General features: G+C 39.1%; 3 protein-coding genes across 3 annotated transcripts in view; 1 reads left to right on the top strand and 2 right to left on the bottom strand.

Annotated features, from left to right (window-relative positions):
• Window positions 1-984, bottom strand: part of pacsin1b (protein kinase C and casein kinase substrate in neurons 1b) — a 37,487-nt gene extending 36,503 nt beyond the window's left edge. The window contains exon 1 of the mRNA XM_004547522.5: window positions 823-984. The gene's annotated coding sequence lies outside the window, so the exon portion shown is untranslated. The remainder of the gene's footprint in view (window positions 1-822) is intronic.
• A 2,949-nt stretch (window positions 985-3,933) lies between these two features.
• On the top strand, window positions 3,934-8,285 carry rps10 (ribosomal protein S10). The gene is made up of 6 exons (XM_004547526.4): window positions 3,934-4,090; window positions 4,545-4,694; window positions 6,000-6,174; window positions 6,819-6,896; window positions 7,875-7,930; window positions 8,202-8,285. The coding sequence occupies exons 2-6, from the start codon at window positions 4,545-4,547 to the stop codon at window positions 8,241-8,243; spliced, it is 501 nt and encodes a 166-aa protein (XP_004547583.1). The 5' UTR covers window positions 3,934-4,090; the 3' UTR covers window positions 8,244-8,285.
• A 1,003-nt stretch (window positions 8,286-9,288) lies between these two features.
• On the bottom strand, window positions 9,289-21,245 carry nudt3b (nudix (nucleoside diphosphate linked moiety X)-type motif 3b). Its single transcript, XM_004547527.5, has 5 exons — window positions 20,858-21,245; window positions 19,529-19,639; window positions 14,034-14,078; window positions 13,860-13,944; window positions 9,289-13,535 (listed from the first exon to the last, which is right to left on the bottom strand). Exons 1-5 carry the CDS (start codon window positions 20,954-20,956, stop codon window positions 13,339-13,341), a joined length of 537 nt encoding a protein of 178 aa, XP_004547584.1. The 5' UTR covers window positions 20,957-21,245; the 3' UTR covers window positions 9,289-13,338.
• Between the last annotated feature and the right edge of the window lie 1,724 nt (window positions 21,246-22,969).

Below are 22,969 nucleotides of genomic sequence, written 5' to 3' on the forward strand. Positions count from 1 at the left end.
CCACAGGAAGTGAAAAAAGGCAAAACTGTTCTTTGAGTGTTTCTTTTTTTAATTGCACATTAAATTGATGTATGATGCACATTTTAATCTATGGTTCTTACACAACTTTTTCCCTTTTGCATTCTAGATGCACAGTCTCCAGTGGTCTGATCTCTCACGGTCTGTCTGTACAGCAGAGCCTACCAAAGAACTGAGTTCAGAACCGTGGACAGAGCTCACTAACACTTAGAGATGAGAGACTCTGCTCAGGGGGAGGTCAGCAGCCCTGTCTGGCCTGATTTACCACCAGCTGATCTCCAGCGATAAATCAAAGAAATGTGCTGGTCTGGAGGAAGCACGGGCTTTTGCCCAGGGACAAGCTTTTTACTTCAGACGTCCCTCCCTGCCCTCTGCAGTAGCCCGCACAGGCTGCTGCCGGCCGGCTCTCCAATGCTTCATGCACTTTCTTCACAGAAACTCCTACTAAGGACTCAGATTGTAGATTTGCTGATCTTTGCTCATTTTTATATGAATAAGTGTCATGAAGCAGCAGAACAGAGCAGCGGTGTTAGATACAAACTGCGGGTTTTAGGCACAGATAAGGGAGGCAAATAATAACAAATCTTAGGCAGACTTGTATTTCTTTTATAAAAAAAATAACTTTTAAATCTGTGGACTTTAATTGAATCTCGTTGGCAATCGTCGCGGTCGCTTGCTGCCTCGTTATCGCCGACAGCAGTAATATTTGCTCTGAATTAAGCTACTTCATCATAAAAATCAACCGCCGGTGGCTAGCTGTTGATAGCAGACACACGGTTATGAAAGAAATCAAGAATAACTTACAAATTTATACGAATTGATAATCCAGCTTCCTTTGAGCTCTCAAAATGTAATAATTCCGTTCATCACCCGAGACTGCCTCCTTCTGTCGCCGGTAAACGCGCCGCTGAGAGGAGCCGCCAGATGGGGGAGGGTGAGACGGCTCAAATCAAACCAACCGTAACGGAGGGGTTGTTTTCCGGGAAGGTCTTTCAAAATAAATGCCCAATTTTCTTCTTCCTATTATTATTATTATCATCATTATTATTAGGGCCCGAGCACTGAGAGTGCGAAGGCCCTATTGTATCTGCTCCGTTTCTTATTATTATTATTATTATTATTATTCACCCCAAACAAGGGCCTTTTTGAGGGCCTAAACATGCTCAAAAACTCATGAAATTTTGCACACATGCCAGGTCTGGTGAAAAATTTTGTATTTTAATGGTTTTACATATGAGCACTGGGAAATGGCTCTACAGCGCCACCTATGCCTTGTTAAATGCAGCCCTACGACCACATCGTTTGAGCTACATGTATGAAATTTGGCACACATGTGTATCATGCCAAGACGAACAAAAAAGTCTGTGGGCCCATTGACGCAAACCCAACAGGAAGTCCGCCATTTGGAAGAGAAGGTGACATTTTGGCTCTAATTTTGCCATTTCCATGCCTCGAACTTTTGCGAACTCCTCCTTGGGGTTTCATTTCTTAACCTTCAAATTTGGACAGTGTCAACTACACCCTTGTGCCATGTTAAATTGCGGAGCTTTTGAGTTTTCACAATACTATGAGGCCGTGGCGCCATGGCGAATTTCGATGACTCGCCATGAAAATCTTATTGCCTCTCATTTTGTCATACATTTTCTGACCTTGACCAAAGTGAACACATATGATAAGGCTCCACCCCTGAACATATTTCAACTGCCATATTTGACATGAAGGACAGCGCCACCTAGTGGGAACAGGAAATGTCATGTTTTACACTTTGGGGTACAGTATAGTGATGGATGACATCTGCAGCCTCAAATTTCTCCAGGAAAGCCTTAAGGAGTTGGTCTTGGGTTACAGTGAAAACTGTGAGTTTTCGCGAAAGGGTGTGACCCCAGCAGCATGGCGAACTTTGATGTCACGCCATGAAGAAACAAATTAGTATAACTCAATGAAATCCAGTCTGATCAGTACCAGACTTTACAGGCATGATGTCAGACGCGCCCTGAACAGATTGATGTGCCCATTGTCGGAAATACGGACAGCGCCACCTAGTGGCAACAGGAAATGTCATGGCTTTAATTTTGTTGTACTGATTTTCACAGGTTCATCGTGGCCACCTCAAAAGCGGTGAATATCACCATCAGTCCCTCGTGATGCTTCAGTGCAAAAATTGTGACTTTAAACTGAACGGCGCACCCTGGTGGCAACGCTGTTCACGATGAAAGATGAAGTGGCTTTTGAGGGTCTTGGCAAGTTTATAGAGGCTTGAAATTTGGCACACACCTCCAATGTGACGAAGGCTTTGTTGTTATGTGATCATTTTCATTGAATATCCCAAAATGGCTCCACAGCGCCCCCTACAAAATTTCAAAACCACAGCCCCAGCTCTGTGTTTTATGTATGAATCTGAAACCTGGTAGGCTTATAGGAGATATCAAGATGTACAAAAAAGTCTCTTGGAGCAATATCCCAAATCCAACAGGAAGTCAGCCATTTTAAAATTAATGTGCAATTTTGGCGACATTTTCTCCTCTTTTCAGGCTTCATACTTTGACGAACTCCTCCAAGGGATTTCATCATATTGAACCATTCTCCAGTGTGTGGAATCTAAAGACCTTTGTGATGTTAAATTGCGAAGCTTTTTACGTCCAGGGAAACGGGGTGGTTATGGCGGCACTTAGAGTTTGAATCACTCGCCAAAAAGCAGTAATCTGCTGTCACTCAAAAACACAATGTCCAATCTCTCCCAAACGTCTCAGGTGTGATGAGACTCGAGCTTGGAAGTGTTTGTTATGCCATTTGTCAGTAATGGTTAGAGCGCCACCTAGTGGGACGACTATAATGATGATTGAATGAGATGAAATGTTAGCTGGTGGTTAAATGCATGAATTCCATCAATGTGACATCAGATCGGAGGTGCTGGTTGTAGGTGTTGGGCGTGGCTCGACGCGATGGGGTGCGAGGGCCCTCATAACGCTGCTTGCAGCTTTAATTATCATTATTATTGTTGTTGTTATTATTATTACAACGTTTCCAGGAAAATGTGTCAAATATGTATAAGATGAAATCCTTGTATTAGAGAAGCTGAAAGCACATGTTTTCTATTTTTCACTGTACTAAGAACAAGTATTTTTGGACAGTGGCAAATTGCTGTTATCTAAATAATCTTATTTTTATTTCTTCTTTGATTACTCACTCTTGCAGACATGACTGCCACAAAATTATCATTCATTTATACCAAGTTTTTTGATGTAACTCAACTGAAAAAAAATTCTAATTATTTGCTATATATTATACTGAATATACTTCATTGCCTGTGTGTTAACACACTGCGACTGTGTGTAGTCTGTGTAAAAATAAAGTAAAAATGGAGTAGAAATAGCCCATAATACTGTTTACTCTTAAAGGAAAAGTATGTATGTATGAAACACACCAAATGTATTTCGAGTCAGGTTGGGAAAATACCCAGAGATTTTTACTTCTTTATTCTGAAAGAAGCTTCCATGCAAATAAATGGACTGCATACAACACATTTCTTGGGGTTATTGTTTTGTTTTGATTTTTAAATGCCACATCCCTTCAGTAAAAAAAAGGTCTGTCTGCTCTTATGCATATTTAAAAATATTCCAGGTAGATATGAAGATTTTCTGCAGGAGTAACTTTCTTTTCTTGGAGGGCTGCATCTTGCTATCCAGGGTCCATGTTTCTGAAGCCTTTGAATCACTGCTGTGTAAAAAAAAATCACTGTATTTATTTATTTATTCATTATTTGTAATATTAATATTACAAATAAACAAAGTCATACAGAAGGAGAAGAAGCACCGAGCACTAGTGGATGATTTTGTTGAGTTTTGAAATGCCCTTCACGTCTTTTTTAAACTAAGAAGAAGTCGCTGATCAGCTCGTGCAGCTGGTTTTAAAGGATGACCCCAAACTTTGCAGCTCCATATTGAACACAGGATACGTTTCCCCTCCACACCAGCAGAGGGCGAGCCTTTCCAGCCGGCCCGCGCCACAGCATAAACCTTCCTGATCGAAGAGAAACTTTCCTTCCGGCTCCGGTCCCTTAACAAGTGGAAAGGTAAAGTGAGACTCGGCGCAATAATCCAAATATATCTTCACCATCTCAGATTTTGTGAAATAAAAATAATAGTTTTTTCATTGTTATTAAAATTATAAATGGAGACATATGCGTATTTTAGCCTTAAACGCCTCTCAGTCGTTGATATTCGGCTTAGAAGTAGAGAAGTAACCCCGGCTTCAGCGTTCACGAACGGTTGCCATTTTTCTCCTGTGACGCGGTCTTCAGATATTAGCTTTTAATTTCTATAAAACAGAGTGCCTGTTGATGTGAATGTGTCCAAAAATTCGTGATGTGTTGAATTATTAAAGCGTCCGCTGATTGTCTCTTCAGCGATTTGATTTTCATTACTAGATGTGTCTTAGCACGCTAGCCAGTTAGCATGCTATTATTGAGGCTGCTGTAAGTATGGGTTGAGTTCCAGGGATCTGATGCACGTTGTCTCTTAATGCAGATGCTGATGCCCAAGAAGAACCGCATTGCTATCTACGAGCTCCTCTTCAAGGAGGGAGTCATGGTGGCCAAGAAAGACGTCCACCTGGCCAAGCATCCTGAGCTTGCTGACAAGAATGTACCCAACCTTCACGTGATGAAAGCGATGCAGGTGAGAAAGAACGAAGGTCCAGCTTGTAAAGTTCTCACCAAGACTAGAATTAACTGAGATGTAGTGACTGTAAATGGGCTCGTGGGGAGAAGAAAGTGGGGGAATGTGACAAAGTGATCATGAATGTGTTTTGAGCATCACTTAGAAGTTCTGGGTTTGTGTTTTTAAGTGGGAAGATGTCATTTGTCAGTCCAGATATCAAGTCCTGGTTGTGTACCTGTAAAATTTGTTTAGTAGTTTAACAGTACCATGCTGTCTGGACAATGTCCCCCTTACATGTTTGGGTTAGAGAAAGTTAAGGGATGAGAATTATATTTCTTTTCAGCAGTTAATTCTGAAGTGAAGCTCCTCTGCATTAAAAGGAGCCAATTTAGATGGTTTGGGCATGTTGTTATTACACCTCTTAGGGAAGATTTTTGTTTAGGCGTGGTCCAGATTGGGGTGGCTAAACCCGAGGCAAATTCAGGATACTCTAATTTGGGACTCTCTTCCTATCCTCCCAGAAGAGCGGGAGTGAGTGCAGATTTAGACTTTTCTTTTTATATTTATAATATAGAGCCGTTAAGAAGAGAGGAAGTAAGGGAATGCATGCAGAAAAAAGGACTTTGCTTGAAGGCGAACCTAGGCTGCTGCATTTAGTTCTGTGGCATGTGGTCATCTGGTACACCTATGAGTCCTTGATTTTATTTTGAGTTTACTGTGTAATGTATACAAGTGGCTGATGCCATCGCCACCTTGTGCATGGCGCTCACATCCCAGTGTTTTATGCAATGCCTGCCATAATGTCAGGACCTGTCCCCTTTGTGTGTGCCCCACCACTTTTTAATAGACGGTTTGATTTGGTCCACTGTTGTATGTGGGGGAAAAATCAGCATGTATCTGTTTATTTTTTATTTATTTTTCTTTGGCTTTCACAGAGGATGTAACATTTAGCTGATTTTTACTGCCGTCACACTCATGGCAAATGGCATTTACAGTAGGATATTACTGATGTGTATCTTTTGTGCCCTTTCAGGTTTTGTAAAGTTGTGTGGCTGATTATTTGCTCTTTCAAACATTTTTCACATGGGTGTTGGTGTCGGCTCAGAATCTATTGCATCTGAGTTCATTTTATCTTTTGGAATGATTGTAGGGCAGTATGGTGTGTGGTGGTTAGCACTGTTGTGCACTTACTTGCTTTCTGTGCACTTACCTGAGCAAGAAGCCTAAAGATACTTTCTGCATAGTGCTGCCATACCAACCTAGATTTTGTACTGATTTATTGTGGTAGTCAGTATAATGTGGTAATTGTGCTTTTCCGTGCAGTCTCTGAAGTCCTGTGGGTACGTCAAGGAGCAATTTGCCTGGCGCCATTTCTACTGGTACCTCACCAATGAGGGCATCCAGTACCTGAGAGACTTCCTCCACCTTCCCCCTGAGATCGTGCCCGCCACCCTGCGCCGCCAGACCCGCCCTGAGACCGCAAGGCCCAGGCCCAAGGGTAAAACATCTATCATACATGCTTGTTTCTAATAAGTTTTGATTTTTCATTTCCTGAAGCCAGAAATACTAGTAATAGTATTTAATATGTTAATGCTTCCTGAGGTTATAAATGATATTGAAGCTGATTGTGAACTCAAAATCTGGTGCTCAAACACAGTTTTCCAGAAATCAAAGTTGCTAATCTAAACTTCAGCAGATTGTTTTAGATGTTCTGGATCCTGAGTGTGATCTGTTCTAAATAAGGTTTATTTTTTTCTCTTTATCAATGAAAGTTTTTTGATTGACTTCTGAACTAGATCGTAACAATCTCATTTCATAATTTCCTTGCCTTTCGTTGAAGCTGAAGTTGCATTTTCAATTGGCATCTTCAATTGGATCTTATGAAAATATGCTAAAGAGGTTTCAGCAATTAAGTGCCACATAAAATGTTATGGTCTCCTCTTGCTGTTAGAGGGTGTTGTAAAGCATACAAATTTAAGTAGTTCATTAATAAACTCAAAAGAGGGACCTCAGAGTCCAAAGACTTATATTTAGTGAGAATTGTTAGCATTAAAATTAAAGAATTTTAAAGCCTATTGAATTTCCTCTTTTGGAAAGCCAGGAAAACTGGAGCTTAATGTTTTGTCATCTTTTTACCTGCAGGAGTGGAAGGAGAGAGGCCCGCCCGCCTTAACCGTGGGGAGGCTGACAGAGATGCTTACAGGCGATCTGCCGCGCCCCGTACGTATAACACCAACTACACTAGTCACATTATGAGTTGCTCATGTGGTCTTGTGATGTTTACATGAATGATGCAAACTAAAATGGTAATTTTGGATCATTAAATCATACGGTGGTGTTATTCATTAGTAAAATGTCTTGATTTTTCAGAGTGAAATGTGAAAATGCAGTGATGTGACCCATCACATGTTCCTATAGTTTGTCTACTCTTGTCTGAATGAGCACCTCAGTCCTCATTCTTATAGGCTGGTCACGCAGATATTAACACCAATAGTTGTAACCCCACAAAGCTCTGAAATGACCTGCCTCCAAAAAGTACAGGCATCTGCAGACATCCGAGCACCTCGATAAACTTTGAGTAGATTTGTATAAAATTTTAAAGTTGGAGGACCTCTAGTGGCTGTCTGAATCACTGCATGTAAAAACTTTACACTGGCTACGTCACCTTTAGATGGCGGTAGAAACCAATGCTCTGGAAAATGTTAAACGTTAATGGTAAATGTAATGTTGTAAAATGGTTTGTTTTAAGCCAAATCACAGCCTGTTTCCAAACCAGTAGTGCTTGTGCCAAAACAAAAGCAAATGACATGTTAAATATGTTCTTAGGTGAGAATCTAAATCATGTTTCCTTTAGAAAACTGATCACAATGATTCAGATGAAACATGTTATCAAATATATATTATTGAAAGGATTGAGCTTGTATGACAAAGACAAAAATCGATGTATGTGGAGGATTTGGATTTTAAAAATGAGGCATATGAAGCTCCCATCACATCATTCTGATGTTCAGAAGGCAATTTGCTGGTGTGAACTTTAAACTTGTTTATCAAAGAAAAACAACAGTAAAAATTATTATTACTGCCCCACCCCCCCTGTCTAATTTTGGTATATATTTGACATGTTATGGTGAAGTTTTAACAAGTTTGACATTTCTGAAAGTTACTGGCTGACCTCTTAACTCATAACTTCTCCTTTAGCTGGTGCTGACAAGAAGGCAGAGGCCGGTGCTGGAGCTGCCACAGAGTTCCAGTTTGTAAGTACATTTCCTTTGTTTCATGCGGGTATTTTGAGAAATGGGCTGGCAACAAAAACCTTGTCTTGATCTTGAATGTTTTTCTGTTATAAGAATTGTTTTCTACACCAGAACAACAAAGGCTCTCCTCCCTAAATTTGTGGGTGCGGTTTTACATGGGTTTTAAAAAGGAATGTCAGAAAGCTAAATGTGGTTTATACAGTGCAGCTGGAAAACTTGTAGATTCTTGTATTGAACATGTTGGTCGACTGACAACATTTTTCTGTTGCAGAGAGGTGGCTTTGGACGCGGCAGAGGACAGCAGCCTCAGTAAATTTCACTCTCTTTGTGTACAATAAAGAAAATCCAAATACAACTCTGTCTGTTTGTGCTTTTCTTCTTAAAGTATTTTGTAAGATGAGCAGGCGAAAGTCCACATACGTTGGTTATAAATTTGAGCAATGTGATGGTGGACCAGCTCAGGATTAATTGAGTATTAAAATACTTTGATAATTAATGAGTGTGTCAAGAGAGGTGCCACAGTGAGACTGAGATGGTGTCAAATGAAAAACAAATGCCTTTGTTTTTGGCAGGAAGTTAGTCTGGTGGGTAAATTGTGTGGAGGGTCATTTTTACAGTTATCTCCCTCACTGTTAGTCCACACAGAAAACATTAGGTGGTTATGGTAGCGTCAAGTTGAAATGATCTAGGACTCAATGACTCACCTGCATACTAAATTGGGCCTTTTTGCCAAAGTTATAATTAACCCAACATAACCTTTTTACACAGAGGAAAATTTCTTTTTAAAGTTTTTAACATTGACTCTCAGTTTTCCTGAAAGCAAAGATGGATCTGGGCTCTTGTGCGTGATGGACTGGTACCCTATCCAGGGTGTAGTGCGACCCTAAATTGGATAAGTGGAAGAAAATGAATGGATTGATTTTCCTATGTTGACAAAAAGTACTACCAACCCTGGAAAGGATGTCAATCTACCCTGATACTACTGAATATGTCAGGAACTATACTTGACCATGAGAAACCCAATTAGGTTGTAGCTGCTACTGAAGACTCTCAAAATGTTAACCAGCTTATCTTTTAATTTTATCTGACATTTCTACGATGTTTCAACACAAATTTGACTTGACAAATCTGCTTATAAGCAGATTTATCTAATGAAAGAAAGTGTCTTGACAGTCTTGAGATGTCCTGCTGCTGACATCCTGAAAGTAGACCTAACTCTTTTTACACATGAACCTCAAGAGTTAAAACAAACTGATGGGTGAGTTGGCTACAGAGTTACAATATTTCAGTTGTTGTAAATACCTACATACTCTAGAAAGAGCACACTTGGAGACGTATTGAACACACACACACCAGCCTGAATGTGAAATACTGGTGTTTATTTGTTGGCACATTTATATTACAATCTTCAGTCTTCTCACACTGGTCTTATTCCACAGTCCCAAATGACAAAAGAGGAAAAAAAATAATTCCAGTGACACATAGACCTTGAACACAAATACAGATATGCAACTTCAAGGCTGAGGTCAACGGTTCAAAAGTGAAGTTATCAAATTCAGAGTTTGTTTGGTTGTTTTTCAGAGATGGCAGCTGTCTTTTTTTTTTTTTTTTTTAAATTAACATTTTTCCAGTCGTTTAGCAGGTGAAACGGTCATCATTGTGCTAAAGGAAAACTGAATGTTACAAATCCTCAGCTGCTAAGTGATGTGCTTTGTTTTATTCTTTTGCTTTGGCCACAAGATGGGGCCCAACTAACTGACATGGCAACACATTAATAAACCGTCCACTTTGGTAAATTAAATGAAGTGACTTTATCTGAAGCTCCAGTGGTTTCAAGTTAGGAAGCGTCATTATTTTAAAGAGGCAATTTTATAGCCAAGAAGTCCAAGAAAGGGTGAATGTGTTTGTACTATCTAATGATACCATCAGTCTAATGTGGAATTCAAGTGAAAACCTTTACTTCCACATTTCCCGCTAGCACTCCAACCTAAATCAGTCAATTTGTGACAGAAACTGTTTGAATTTTAGTAAGAAGGGTTAAAAAAAGAAAAAAAGAATTACAATAATCCTTTAGGACCAAAGCCAAAGTGCATTCTCTGGCTATCAGATTGCTGTGTTACCTATATACAAGACATCAGGTTGTCAGTAACAAGAGAAGACAAAACAAAACACAGGATAAGGAATAAGTGGTTATTAATAATTAAAAATGACTGGCTGTTTACTTTACTGTTTAAATCCTCCTCACATTCATTTTGACAGTACCTGTCACCCACATCAAACTAGAGAGCCATAGTTTATTAGGCTTTTGTTTTCTGCCATATGTAGTTTCATCCCGTTTCTATTTAATTGTACCTTTAGATGATGACTAAAAAGTCTAATCAACACAAAATCTCATTTCAAGTGCCAGGTAGAGCATCATAAAGCAAGACTTTGACCACCACACCTTTCTAAAACAGCAGTAAAAACAGTCCAAAGTCTCAGGCTGGAGGAGACTTTAGACCCTTTTCACCTTAACTGTCATTCAGAAGAGATCTGAATTCCTGGATTATTGCAGGGCAGTGTTAGCAGCTGTGCTAGCATGTGGTGATTTCCACCATAATCATAAACATGGAAGAAAAGACTCAGTCCACCACTAAAAGCCACTCTGCTCTTTGTCTAGATAAACTTTGCTCCGCTTGCTTTCAGTTCTCATTTCCTATCAAAGGGTTTCTCATCAGATTGTGAATCATAAGACTGGAGTTTTCTGTGCATATTCATTGTTAAATACATAAGTACTGCCAAGTCTCCCAACAAACCCTAATGAAATCTTTTTAAATCTATGGGCATCAAATACTTTTTTAATGTGGCTATAATCAGTTTTTTGTTAACATGATTTTTTTTAATGTAAACTGTGTTTCTCTTATGCAAGAATCAAAGACCTTTTGCCTATGTACTTAAACTCAACTTTACACTATTATTCAGCATCTTTTAGCTCCTTCTTGTGGTTTTCCAGCCTGCAGTCCCACATTGCCTGCATTTATACAGTTGTAGCATAGTTTTCAGCTGCAACTGCTTAGCAAAAACAGAGTAAACAGCCATCTGGTGAAAGTAGTGGCGGGGTTATAAACTAGTCAGAAAGAGATAAGGAAGAGCAAACAAAAGATGAATAAAAGGAAAAACAGAACCGAATGAAATTCACCAGTTAGAAAAAGACAACTCCAAACAAATGCAAATGTTTGTTGGATGTGCAAATTTTGTGTCCTATAAACTTGGAAGGTGAAATGTATCAGATCTGCTTATGCAAATTTTTCCAAATTTATCAATGTGGGAAAAAAAAGGCAGAACACCAAAGTGGGGAGATCAATGAAAGAAACCCTCTAGGGGAAAATTCACTGATTAAACCTAGTGGTACAGAGGAGGAAAAGACTCCAGGCTTTCCAACTCAGAATGCAGTTATACTTCATTTCATAGTTTGACTAAAGATGATAAACAAAAAAAAAAAAAAAGAAAAAAAAAAAAAAAGAAAAAAAAATCCTTGCCATTACCAATTAATTTTGGTCTAAAACAAAAACATTAAGGTTGTTACAATTTTCTATTATAAATAGGCTCTTTAATCTCACCCACAGCCACATTCCTTGTTCTTTAGCCTCTGATGTACTGAATGCTATCTCAAGAGAAAATTCCTCACAGCTTTAAAGCCAACGCAGTGAGTTCAATCAGGTTTTCCAGCCTCAATTGAAATGACATGTAGCACTCACAGATGTGTAAGAGGTGTTTTGTCATTTGTATTCTCATCTTTGATCTATACAGAAATAAACAATTTACAATAAAAACCTCTTACATGCTATCTACAGCGCCTCCAGTTTCACAGTATTGAGCCAGCTGCTTCACGCCACATCGCAGCCAAGTGATGCAGCTGAGCTAAAGAGACTTTTGCCAAACGTTAGAGAGAAGGAAAAAAAAAACCCAAAAACAAACAAACAAACAAAAAAAAAAAAAAAAAAAATAGTATCCAAAAAGCATTTTACATGTTAAAAACAAGGTCTCAAACTGTACAAGGCTTGTTTGTTCTGCATCTTGCCAAAATCAGTTTGACATCAGTTTAATGTCAAGCAGGTGTTTTGAGTATTTTGGGGGATGCAGAATAAATACTAAGGAGGGAAGGTTTAAAAAAAAAAAAAAAAGAGAGTCATGACCATAATGAAAAGTGCCCGCTAAATTCATCTGTACTATGTTACAAACACAATGTAAACAATTGCTTTTAACCAATCTGAATGTGAGGAGTAAAATATGGAAATTGTTTTAATAACTTAAGTGATATGTGCTGCACTTTGAAATTACACAAGTCCATGATTCTGAAATCTACTATTTCCACCCTCTCAGTGTTTGGAGGAAGACTCTGTAGTCAGTCACATGAAAGCGTTTTAACAAAGAAAACAAAAAGGGATCAAAAAGAGAAGAGTGAGGACAAAGATGGTTTTTACATTGTCTGCTGACATTCTTTCAGTCACTGTGCAGCGCATATACATATATACATATATGCATGCTCTGAAATTGAAACCTGTAGTGCTTGGCTAGCTTCCCAAATAGGAAAGAAACACAGCTGAAAACAGAAATGGAAAGAATATTGAAATTAAGGGGCCGTATCCTTCAGGTTTAAAAAAAAACACAACAAAACAAAACCACAAAAAAACATAACAAGAACAACTACAACAGGAGAAGAGTGAAGAAAAGCCAAAAAACCTTACCCTGTCTGTCACACAGTCAGCATCAGGTCACTCGAGTGAGTGAAACGCAACAACAATAGCGCTCATGCAAGACAAGTCACTTCCCACAATTCTTTTCGTTCAGATACAATTTTTCCTATCCTTAAAACAGGGGAGGGAGTACACTTATTATGGGCACATTCATTCACAGAAAAATAAACAAACAAAAAAAAAAAAAAGATGGAGACATTAAAAAGACCACCAAAAGCCTTCAGCTTAAGCACTAAGTATACACTTTTACATTACAACAGTAAAAAGTAGTTCTTGCATTCAATAAACACCACGCTAAGGGTGTGTTAAGGAAAAGGGAATGAGGGGACACTTCATGCAGTTGTCAGTAAAAACAAAAACAAAAAAGAAGAGGGGTCAAAAATTACATTTACATTTACAAAGTGTTTTGGACTATTCATCCAACACTTGTTGAGTCTGCACCAGATTTCTGGCACAAAGGAGTTGGCAAGGCAAACCATGTTACTGAGACAAAAGAAAGAGAAGAGAAGAGAAGAGAAGAGAAGAGAAGAGAAGAGAAGAGAAGAGAAGAGAAGAGAAGAGAAGAGAAGAGAAGAGAAGAGAAGAGAAGAGAAGAGAAGAGAAGAGAAATAACACAAGTAAGAGCGCAGGTGGTGGCGAAAGCTCCTGGGGTATTCAGAGTTGTGGTTTTAGTTATCTGATCCCAGAAACAGAGCTCTGATTGATGCTGTAGGTAGGGGAGAGGTCCCCACCTATCGTGGTCACCAGTGGAGTTCCATTACTGGTCAGACAACTCTCCTGGAGAGCCTCAAAGTAGGTGGCCTGCACAGGCTTGTGACACTGCAACACTTGTATGGCATCGTCTATTTTAAACCATTCCCTTTTTCTCCCTGTTTTGCAGAAAAAGAAAGCATTGTGGAGAAGGTTAACATGCAAGAAAAAAAAACAACACACGGGGAAAAAAAAAAGTTATTATGAAAAATGGGTTTTGACTGATTATTAGTACTGTACACACAGCTAAAGTGAAAATCACAAGGGCAGGAACAAAGCTGGTTTTATAATCTACCCCAGTAAACACACACTAAAAACTGTAATATCACTAAGGCCAGGCAAAAAAAAAAAAAAAAAAAAAAAAGCTACAGTCAAGCATGTGACTGCCTGAGAACTTTGTCCGTATGATCCCCATTCTGACAAGTAAACAAACAGTGCTTTACCAATGTTGACTGAGTCCTCCCAGTCCTCCAGCACCTCCGTTACAATAAGAACATACACATAGGTCCTGTGTTTTCTCTCCTGGTTCTGTGGAAGAAAACATTTGCATAATTAACCAAACAGTAAGGTGACACTTAAAGACACCCCCCCAAAAAAGTCAACACACAGCAGCTCACCTCAAATATTCCCACCAAGCGACCTAAAGTCCCCTTCACACCAGCCTGTAAAATGAATGAAAAATGATGAAATGCTCAGTAAATACTGTCACAGGATGAAGTCACAACAGACGATTAAAGGCTTTTCGTTCAATATGAAGAGATTGAGGTCTATGCAAAAACACTTGTATAATTGAATGCACTCCAACAGCCTAACAATAAACACCCATTTGAACCTCATAGTGTTTAGTTGAAATAGTTTCAAATAGAGCTGATTTAATTTGTACGGTAATTGGAAATGGTGTTTGTTGTGCACTGGATTATATTACATCATAAGATTGTGTTTATCCCCACACATTCACTCCATCTAAATCCTGGATTGTGGTTTTTGCGTCCACAAAATAAAAACAATATACAGCATATACAAAGACTGAAGTCTTGTTCTGCATGCACTTTCCTGCAACGAGGCACATTATTTAGGGCTGTAAAACAAAAACAATTGGGGATGTTCTTGTACACTAACTTAATAGGCAAGAGAGATTTTTAGTAGATACACTTATCGTATCCATTTGAAAATTTGACTTCCTTCGAGTTATGGCATTTACAAGATTTTCTGAAAATTTGAGCCATGACCTTGCCCTTGAGATCAAGGTAACATATTCAATCTCATCCAAGATTTTTAGCACATACCTATGGCATCAATTTGAATATCCTACATTGCTTTGTTCTCAAGTTATCTCATTCACAAACTTGGGAGTCCACATTTGCCCTTTAGTGTCCACTGGCACTAGTGTTGCACGTTGTCTTTTGCTTCGGCTGAGTGTTGCACATTAAAGACATATTAGCCTCACTGACAGAAATTTTCACTGCTGACAAGCCAGGGCAGCAATGTTCAACTGTCCAGTCAACTGATTGTGCACATTCCTACAAAATACAGTCATGTGAGTCTTGTGAAAACCGAAGTACACCCTTACTGCCTCCAAAGGAATTAAGAGGGTAAGCAGAAGCCAGGTGCTACTAATTAAGTGGGTATGCAAGTGTGAAGAAGTTTGAACAAGTATGGGTTGTTTGGAAGGGTTGCCAGGAGAAAGATTAATCTCTGTAAAAAGAACATGGCAACACAACTTGGGTTTAGGTTAACAAAGTTGCATATGAACAAACCACACACTTGTGGAACAATGTCCTTTCAACAGATGAGACCAAAGTGAAGATTTTTATTACCATAATACAAAACGCCACATTTGGATAAAACCCAAACACAAGATATCAGCACAAACCTCTGATACCACTAACAATTAGGGCTGCCACGATTAGTCGACTAGTCACGATTATGTCGACTATTAAAATCGTCGACGACTAATTTAATAGTCGACGCATCGTTTGAAGCTTTGTAAGATCACAAAGGACGCAGGAATGAGTAGTAGGATTTAAGAGTGTAATAACGGACTGAAACAGAAGATGGCAGCACTGCATGTACAAGGATGCCAGCTGCCGTTAAACCCCAAAGAAGAAGAAGCTGTGTCCCAGAATTCATAGCGCAGCTGTCAACAATGGCGGCAGCTAGTTAGTTTTAACTTTACTCTTATTATTCTTTCTGGGTCACAAAATAAACGTTTAACATATTTTCAGGCGAGAATGTAGCTGTGTAAACCTCAAATATCTGCTCAGTTTATCAAGACACCACATATTTTCAAAAGCGCTCTGACGTTTTCGGAGACGTCTGTTACCCACTAGCTCGTTAGCTAGCCGGGGGCAAGGCTAACTAGAGCCGTGAGAACACCGGACTCCCGGCAAATCGTTTTCAAACCCACCGCCGTCTTTCGCTAGTCAGGTTAAACATATATATAAGTCACTTAGATAACTTAAAAATGTTATTGTTTGGCTTTCTTTAGTATTTTATTTGTTCCTGAGTAAATCGGTTTGGCTGAGATTAAAGTTATAGTTTTTTGCACAGCTAAAACTGTCAAGCAGACAGCTGATTATCAGAAGTGTGAGACGCTGGAGAATATACTCCGGTGTCCTGTTATATTTTAGAAAGCAAGGAGTTTATTAAACTTCACCGAAACAATCTGCAAATTTCATTAAAAATTAATAAACTACCATCTTGTCTTTATTTTTAGTTAGCACAAACACTTCAAGCTGTAAGCTAATGATAGTTATATAAGACCAGATGCTGCTGGTGCAATAAGCTGTACGCTGTACGTCCAATGGATGATGATCTGATTAGTCGACTAATCGCAAAAATAATCGGTGACTAGTCGACTATCAAAATAATCGTTTGTGGCAGCCCTACTAACAATGCCTAAAACTTGGCCAAAATTGGGTCATGCAACAGGACAATGATCCAAAGAATACCAGCAGATCTACAACAAATTTACAAAGAAAGGACTCAAGGTGTTGCAATGGAACAGTCGAAGTCGGGACCTCAACGTGACAGAATCATAAGAGATCTGTGCATAGAAAATACCCGCAAACCTCAATGAGGTGAAAAAACTTTGTAAAGAAGAGTGGGACCAAATTCCTCGACAATAATGTGAAACTGACAAAGTCAAACAGAAAATGATTACTTGCTGCTGTGTACTTATTGCTGAGCATACTTCAGTTTATCGCAGGACTGCTTAGTCCGATGAAAACTCTTTTCATATGACTGTATGTCATATGACATGTTGTTCTTCTTTTGATTACACTGAAAAGCATGCTTTTGACAGCTGTCCAACAGTGTCAGGAGCCACTAGCATATATCTTGCCTCCTTTAGCTTTAACACAAGCCAAAAAAAGAAAAAAAGTAGAGAAAAAACAAAGCAAAACAAAAACAAGGTTTTTGCTGCCTCAACTTCAAAACCAGTTTGTTTTATTTTTTCCTAGAAGGGATTGGTTTCCAAGTTTCTCTTTAGATACCATGTTATCATTACCCAACTTCGCCCAACAGATAACACACTTGGGCTAACAGTCGTTGACATTGCTGGTCCAGCAGAAGTCATATGACAGGTATTTTTCACGCATCTCCCCTTAACTGTAAACTTTGTTTTCCCACAAAACAAAGCACTATATTTTCCCCTATTAGGCTCCCATATATGCAAATTGCCAGGGATTTGGCTCTCGTTTTTTTTTTGGTTTTTTTGTAGTTCTAAACTGCAAAAATTTATGATCCTCACAAACAAAAACAAAAAGAATTGGTGCACCACTTGGAAAACACTCTCCTAGCTGAAAAAGCTAACATCCCTAAAAAAGGGATCAATTCACAAAGTAGGTCAATGTCAGGTTCCCCCCTCATAATGACTGGACATAAATTACTTCTACAGCAATGAAATTACTATTAAACGCATTGATAATTGTCATTGATTTCTTCTGACAAAATGTTTAACATTAATCAAGCAACTGACAAAATAAACAAAAACAAAACAATAATATAGTGAGGAAAAACAAATTCACAATCTGTCAGAGCCCAGTCTCAGATGTCCAACTACTAGTCAAAAAAACTAAACTACATAAAACATAATATTCAACAAAAACAGAAAAACATTTTTCAGAGGCTGAAGCCACAGTTTTCTTGGAAAGTGCCAGATTAGTGGGGGAAAAGGTTCCTGATTTACTGATCAACTGATTTTTAAAATTGACTTATTATACATCTGAAAAATAACCCTCTCTCAACTTTTGGCACTTTTTGACAGCCTCTCTCTCAAAATCGTTTTTAGTTTTGTCATGTAAAAGGTCAGGGAAAAAAGCAGATGAATAAAAACTTTGCAAGTTATTATACCTTTTCTCACAATCCTAAAATCAGAGCCATATAAATGTCACAACCTTTCTGTCATAGAGAAACTTTAAGGTCTCTGAGAGCTTAATATTGTTGAGAAAATTTTAACACCAAAAATCATCTCCAAGATTTTAACTCCCAGAGGTTAACAGTAGGTCAGGTTTTGATACAGCACCAGGCCTCTCACTGACATCTCTGCAGCTTCTTCCTCAGTTTCCAGTTTCACTCTATAAATAAATGTTGACTCCACACACTGTACCAATTGCACTCCTAAGGCCTTCAGCTTGATCATATGGTAAAGAGCAGGCACACCACTAGAAACTCCAAAGACGAGCCAGGGATTAAGTAATAGGCCAAAAGTCAACCTGTTTGTTTTTATGAGATGGAAAAAGTCTCCCAGCTCTGGCATTCATGTAACACAAGACTACTGGGCAACACTTGGGAAGAGGATGTACAGCTGAGACTTCGTTACCAGTTATGCAATGCGTCTTCAGGTTGCAGGGTCGGGGTGCATCTCCAAGATACAAGGATTAACAGAGATAGTGAACAGTCTAACAAAGAAACCCTCTGTAAATTTTGGCTTGCTACTGCATGCCTTGTCTTCACTTTCATCCCTGGAGAGACTCCAAACCAATAAGCATAAGCAATCACTTATCACTTATACGGTGATCAGAACAGGCTCACCAGGATTAGGATATGTCCTATTACACCATCGTCCAATAAAAGGCTTAGAAAGCCAGTGTAGTTGGTGATGTATCAAGCAGCACTCAGTCACCACAGAGTTTCTGAATGTAGCCTTTTAGCACATAAGGAGCCTGAGAAGTGATGTGACATTGCTTTTGACCCTGTGGAAATTTGCTGGCAGGCCTAAGTGTCCTGCAACCACCAAAGCTACCAATCAGCAGGAGCCAGGATAAGGGATGATATCAGCATCCATCAGTGTGACAGATCACACAGAGAGGATAGGCTTTATAAGGTCAGCGGCCCACTAGGAGCCAACCGCCGGGTGAGATTCAGTGTCTTATGTGCCCTGTGTCCATTCTGATCAAAATATCCAAAGGATGAACAGCATGCAGAGTGGAAGAATACCTGATTTAACAAACAGGCGTAGGCAGTATAAGTAGGATATTGATTTCCAATTAGCTTCAGAACTGTTTACTAATTACTACCCATCCACCCCAATACAGAACAACAAAAACAACATGTTGTGTCCTCCAAGCTGCCCTTGTAATGTGACCACTACTGTATACTAATATATATAGCTACGAGAAACTTACAAACAATAAAACTCAATTGTTGTCATTTTTTGCGTTTGTGTGACTTGACTGTACTGCAGTCAAACTGCTGTGCAGCCAGTGTTCAATCTCTGTGTGACCTCCTTTGACACCTAAAGACTGCTTTGTAACATGATGCTATGATACAGCTTACATGTTGCTAGGCTCTCTCTCTTACTGTCCATGCAAACAGGATGACTGCATTGACAAAATGGATTTTGAGAACAAGGTATCAGGCTCAGTGTTAAATACAGACAAGTTAACAGAACTGTAATACAATACATCTTATGAGTCTATACTCAAACAAATTTGCCACACTTTCTGAGAATTATATTTCCAGCTACTGACATTTCTGAAAAGGATCACGTTAAGGTTCCCAGTACGCAGTATACATAGAGACAACATCTGTCACTTGGAAAACCAAAGAGAAAAGGCCATCATACTACAGGCTTAAATAAGATATAACAATATTGAGTGACACAACCAACCTCTTCACACACTTCTCGAGCTGCTGCAACATTGGGCTCCTCTTCGGGCTCCATTCCCCCTCCAGGAACTATCCACTTGTCAGGATGTCGACTACTGCTCACCAGTAGCACCTGCAAAACACCCCATACAATACTGGTCAGGTATGACAGTCCAACTCTGAGTTACTGTTCACATAATATCAACTGGGACATCGAAAAATACAACTCAAGAAAAATGGAAATGATAACTCATTGGGTTTAAGAAAACTAGTACTTTTATTACTGTCAATAAATCATAGCTAGTGAACTAGTTTAGATGTTGGGTTCTTAGTGGAGATGAGCTGTGGAACCCCTGGCTGCCAGTCAAATAATCTAGTCTTAGGTAAAAGTTTCCACTTTGGTGCTGGTAATGCTGATACGTTTCCTGTAATCAACAACCCCTGTCTACACAGTCTGGCCTTTACTTTAACCAAAATGAGGAATTGGTTTGGTCCCATCTCCTCCCCTAGAAAAATGTAAGTACAAAGACATCTTTGTGTCTCCTTTTGACTGTACGTGAGCGTCCCAAATCGCGACTGAGCTCAAGTAATCCACAACACGTTTTCGCTTTTTCTGATACGGCTAGATAGGAGCGATAAATACACAAATAGCATTAATAATGTTGTAAAATATGCACACAGGGCTCGACGCTTCCATTAAGCTGGTGCTCCAAATATCAACAGTGTCAATTTCGCAAACAAACTAATCAAAATACACAAGTGATACAAGCCGGCTATCACTGCCAGAGTCATCTTCTGGCTTAAACTAGGATAGCTACTAGCTACATAGCAGTACAATGTTTGGCTAGTAATACCAGTTGCATTAACACAATACACTTAGCTCGCCAAACTATCTGTAACGCGAGCAGATACATATCTTAGCTGTCGCTTTAAATACTAAATATTCTCTGTCCATCCGACAGCTGGTAGTGATAGAGTCAGCACTCACCACAGCCTGTACTGTGGGCTGTGGTTGCTGGCCGATAGCCGGCTGCCCACGGCAGCAACCCGGGTAGTTAGCAAGCTAACGTTAGCATTAGCGCGGAGCTAGTAAGTCTGGTCATAACCGAGGCTGCTATCTGCACTGCTAAAGAGGCTTACATAACACTCGAGTAAGTACCAGCTAAAAAATAGTGACTAATCAAAACGTCGGGAGTCGACACGAGAATAAAATAAATCATTTTCCAGTTGGGATAAAACCAAAGCCGTGTTGATAAACGTCTCGATCTACACACAACAGAAAAGGCTGGATAAAACCTACGGATGCTAATATTAGCTTGGCCCTCCAGACAGTTCACATCACCGAACTCACCTCCTCCTCGCTCTCGCTCCTGAAGCACAGGCAAGCGGCCCGCTTCTTGTAGCCATCCCCGTCGTACGTCCGGGTTTGGTTTGACTTGAGCTTCATCATTTCGGGAGCGTAAAAGTTCAAAAGTACAGCTATATTTGCCACTTATAAAGACGATGGTTGTAGACGCAAAGTCCTCCTACGGGGAACCTCGGCGTTTTACTTAAAAGAAATAACTTCTTCTTCGCTTCATTTTCACAAACCTGGGAACATCTACGGCACGGTCGCCATTACAAGGAGCCGCTACGCCCACGACGTAGTTTAACCATTAATAGCTTGGCGAGCGTAAGAAATTTACCTATCAAGGGTTGAAGAATTAGGGCAACGAAGCGTGGGGGAAAACGCAGCACCACGCTCTGACTGGAGTGAGCCGGTAAAGGGAACTGGCACTTGAGGCTCCAACTAGATGGCCCGGTCTACTTATCTGATGCCGATATTAATTTATATGACTTTTTTATTTGGGGAAACATCGTATTTAGCGTAATCAAATTAGTTTGCTGCTCACATTAGAAAAAGAGACACCAGGTTAATTCATCAGTTTCAGCACCGCAGGTAATGGACAGCGCAGGAATGGCCCTCAAAATAGAGAAAAGCTGTTTTTAGGCAAACACAAAATTCAAGTAAGTCTTCAAATGTATTTTTGTCAAATCCTAATATACTTCAAATGGAAAATAGCTGCAAAATACCTAAATAATAGAAATTGTTAATAAATTATTAAGCGTAAAACTGGATTGACCTATAATAAGATTATATTTTAATTAAGGTGGATAGTCTACTATCATGTTGATTTTCAACCTTGTTATCCCTACATGGGAGTTTTAGTATTTAATTGCTCAGATGCTTGTCAAAACACATTTTCTAATAATACATTATAAACTATAATTATACACTGTAATGGCCTTGGGTCTCTTTTTATACAGGTTAAAAAATACATTTGAAAGTCCTCCACAAATCTTCTTTTATTCTTCATCTAGTACTATCTAATGCCCCATATCTGCAGAGCAGGCTGTGGCTCTAACAGTGCATACTAAATCAACATAGAAGCAAATAGCGTATCGATCAGAAAGAACACTTTTGTGCCCTCAGTTAGATCACAAAGACATTTCTGAATCTTTATCTTTGCTTTCCAGGAAAGGTCGACCAAAGTTTGAATCTTATCAGGGTTTTCTGCATTGTTATAACTTGGATAAGACATATAAATATGTCTTATAAGTCCAATTTAGGAAACAGCATTGGATGGTCTGGGCTTTTCGATGTTGCTAAAAAAGCACCTTGCTCTGCATTTGCATTATTATAAATGAACAAACAATGAGTCACAGTCTTACAAACCTGTTCAGGTCCCTAAATAATCAGTTTAATCTCATTATTGCAGCGACTTAATTGTGGGAACTCCAAATTGAATTTTAAATTGAATTTGTTACATAAACTTGCCAACCACACAACAAAACCCTGTCCTTAACAACAGAGGATGAATCTGATGTAACTGCAGTGCGAAGGAGTGGGCCACAGCAAACAATAAAACAAAAATGCTTTGTTGTTGAATGTCTCAATTTCACAAACAAACACAAAAAGCACAGACATGAATCTCAGCTTTCATACAAGCAAACAAGTTAATTTACAGTATTTTATGATGTGTGTAAAGAAAAAACAAGAAACCACCACCACAAAAAAATCCACAAAAAAAAAAACCAAACAAAAAACAGTTCAAACAGTTCAAAGTTCATGGAATAATATAGCCCAGTTAAGCAGACATGAATGAAAACTCTTTAGTGTCAGTTGAAATGTTTTCTGTGTGAAAAATTGGGGCAGGGATAGCTCAGTTAGTGTGGTTGCCCCCCACTGAACAGCTACCCTGAGGTACCCCTGAGCAAGGTACCATCCCTACACACTGCTTCCCGGGCGCCTGATTAGTGGCTGCCCACTGCTTCACTGAGTGAATGGGTTAAATGCAGAGAGCATAATTTCCCCACGAGGATCAATAAAGTATACATTATTATTATTATTATTATTATTATTATTATTATTATTATTAATAATAATAATAATAATAATAATAATAATAATAATAATAATAAA

This window comes from Maylandia zebra, linkage group LG5 (assembly GCF_041146795.1).
Source record: "Maylandia zebra isolate NMK-2024a linkage group LG5, Mzebra_GT3a, whole genome shotgun sequence".
In the NCBI taxonomy this organism is placed as follows: Eukaryota; Metazoa; Chordata; class Actinopteri; order Cichliformes; family Cichlidae; genus Maylandia; species Maylandia zebra.

Excerpts from the sequence above, each read along its gene's own strand:
- nudt3b (XM_004547527.5), bottom strand. The coding sequence starts at position 20,956 with ATGATGAAGCTCAAGTCAAACCAAACCCGGACGTACGACGGGGATGGC. Across the intron at positions 14,079-19,528 it reads CTCGAGAAGTGTGTGAAGAG|GCTGGTGTGAAGGGGACTTT; the intron begins GTTGGTTGTGTC and ends TTCATTTTACAG. Across the intron at positions 13,536-13,859 it reads GGAGGACTCAGTCAACATTG|GGAGAAAAAGGGAATGGTTT; the intron begins GTAAAGCACTGT and ends TCTGCAAAACAG.
- rps10 (XM_004547526.4), top strand. The coding sequence starts at position 4,545 with ATGCTGATGCCCAAGAAGAACCGCATTGCTATCTACGAGCTCCTCTTC. Across the intron at positions 4,695-5,999 it reads ACGTGATGAAAGCGATGCAG|TCTCTGAAGTCCTGTGGGTA; the intron begins GTGAGAAAGAAC and ends TTTTCCGTGCAG. Across the intron at positions 6,897-7,874 it reads CAGGCGATCTGCCGCGCCCC|CTGGTGCTGACAAGAAGGCA; the intron begins GTACGTATAACA and ends CTTCTCCTTTAG.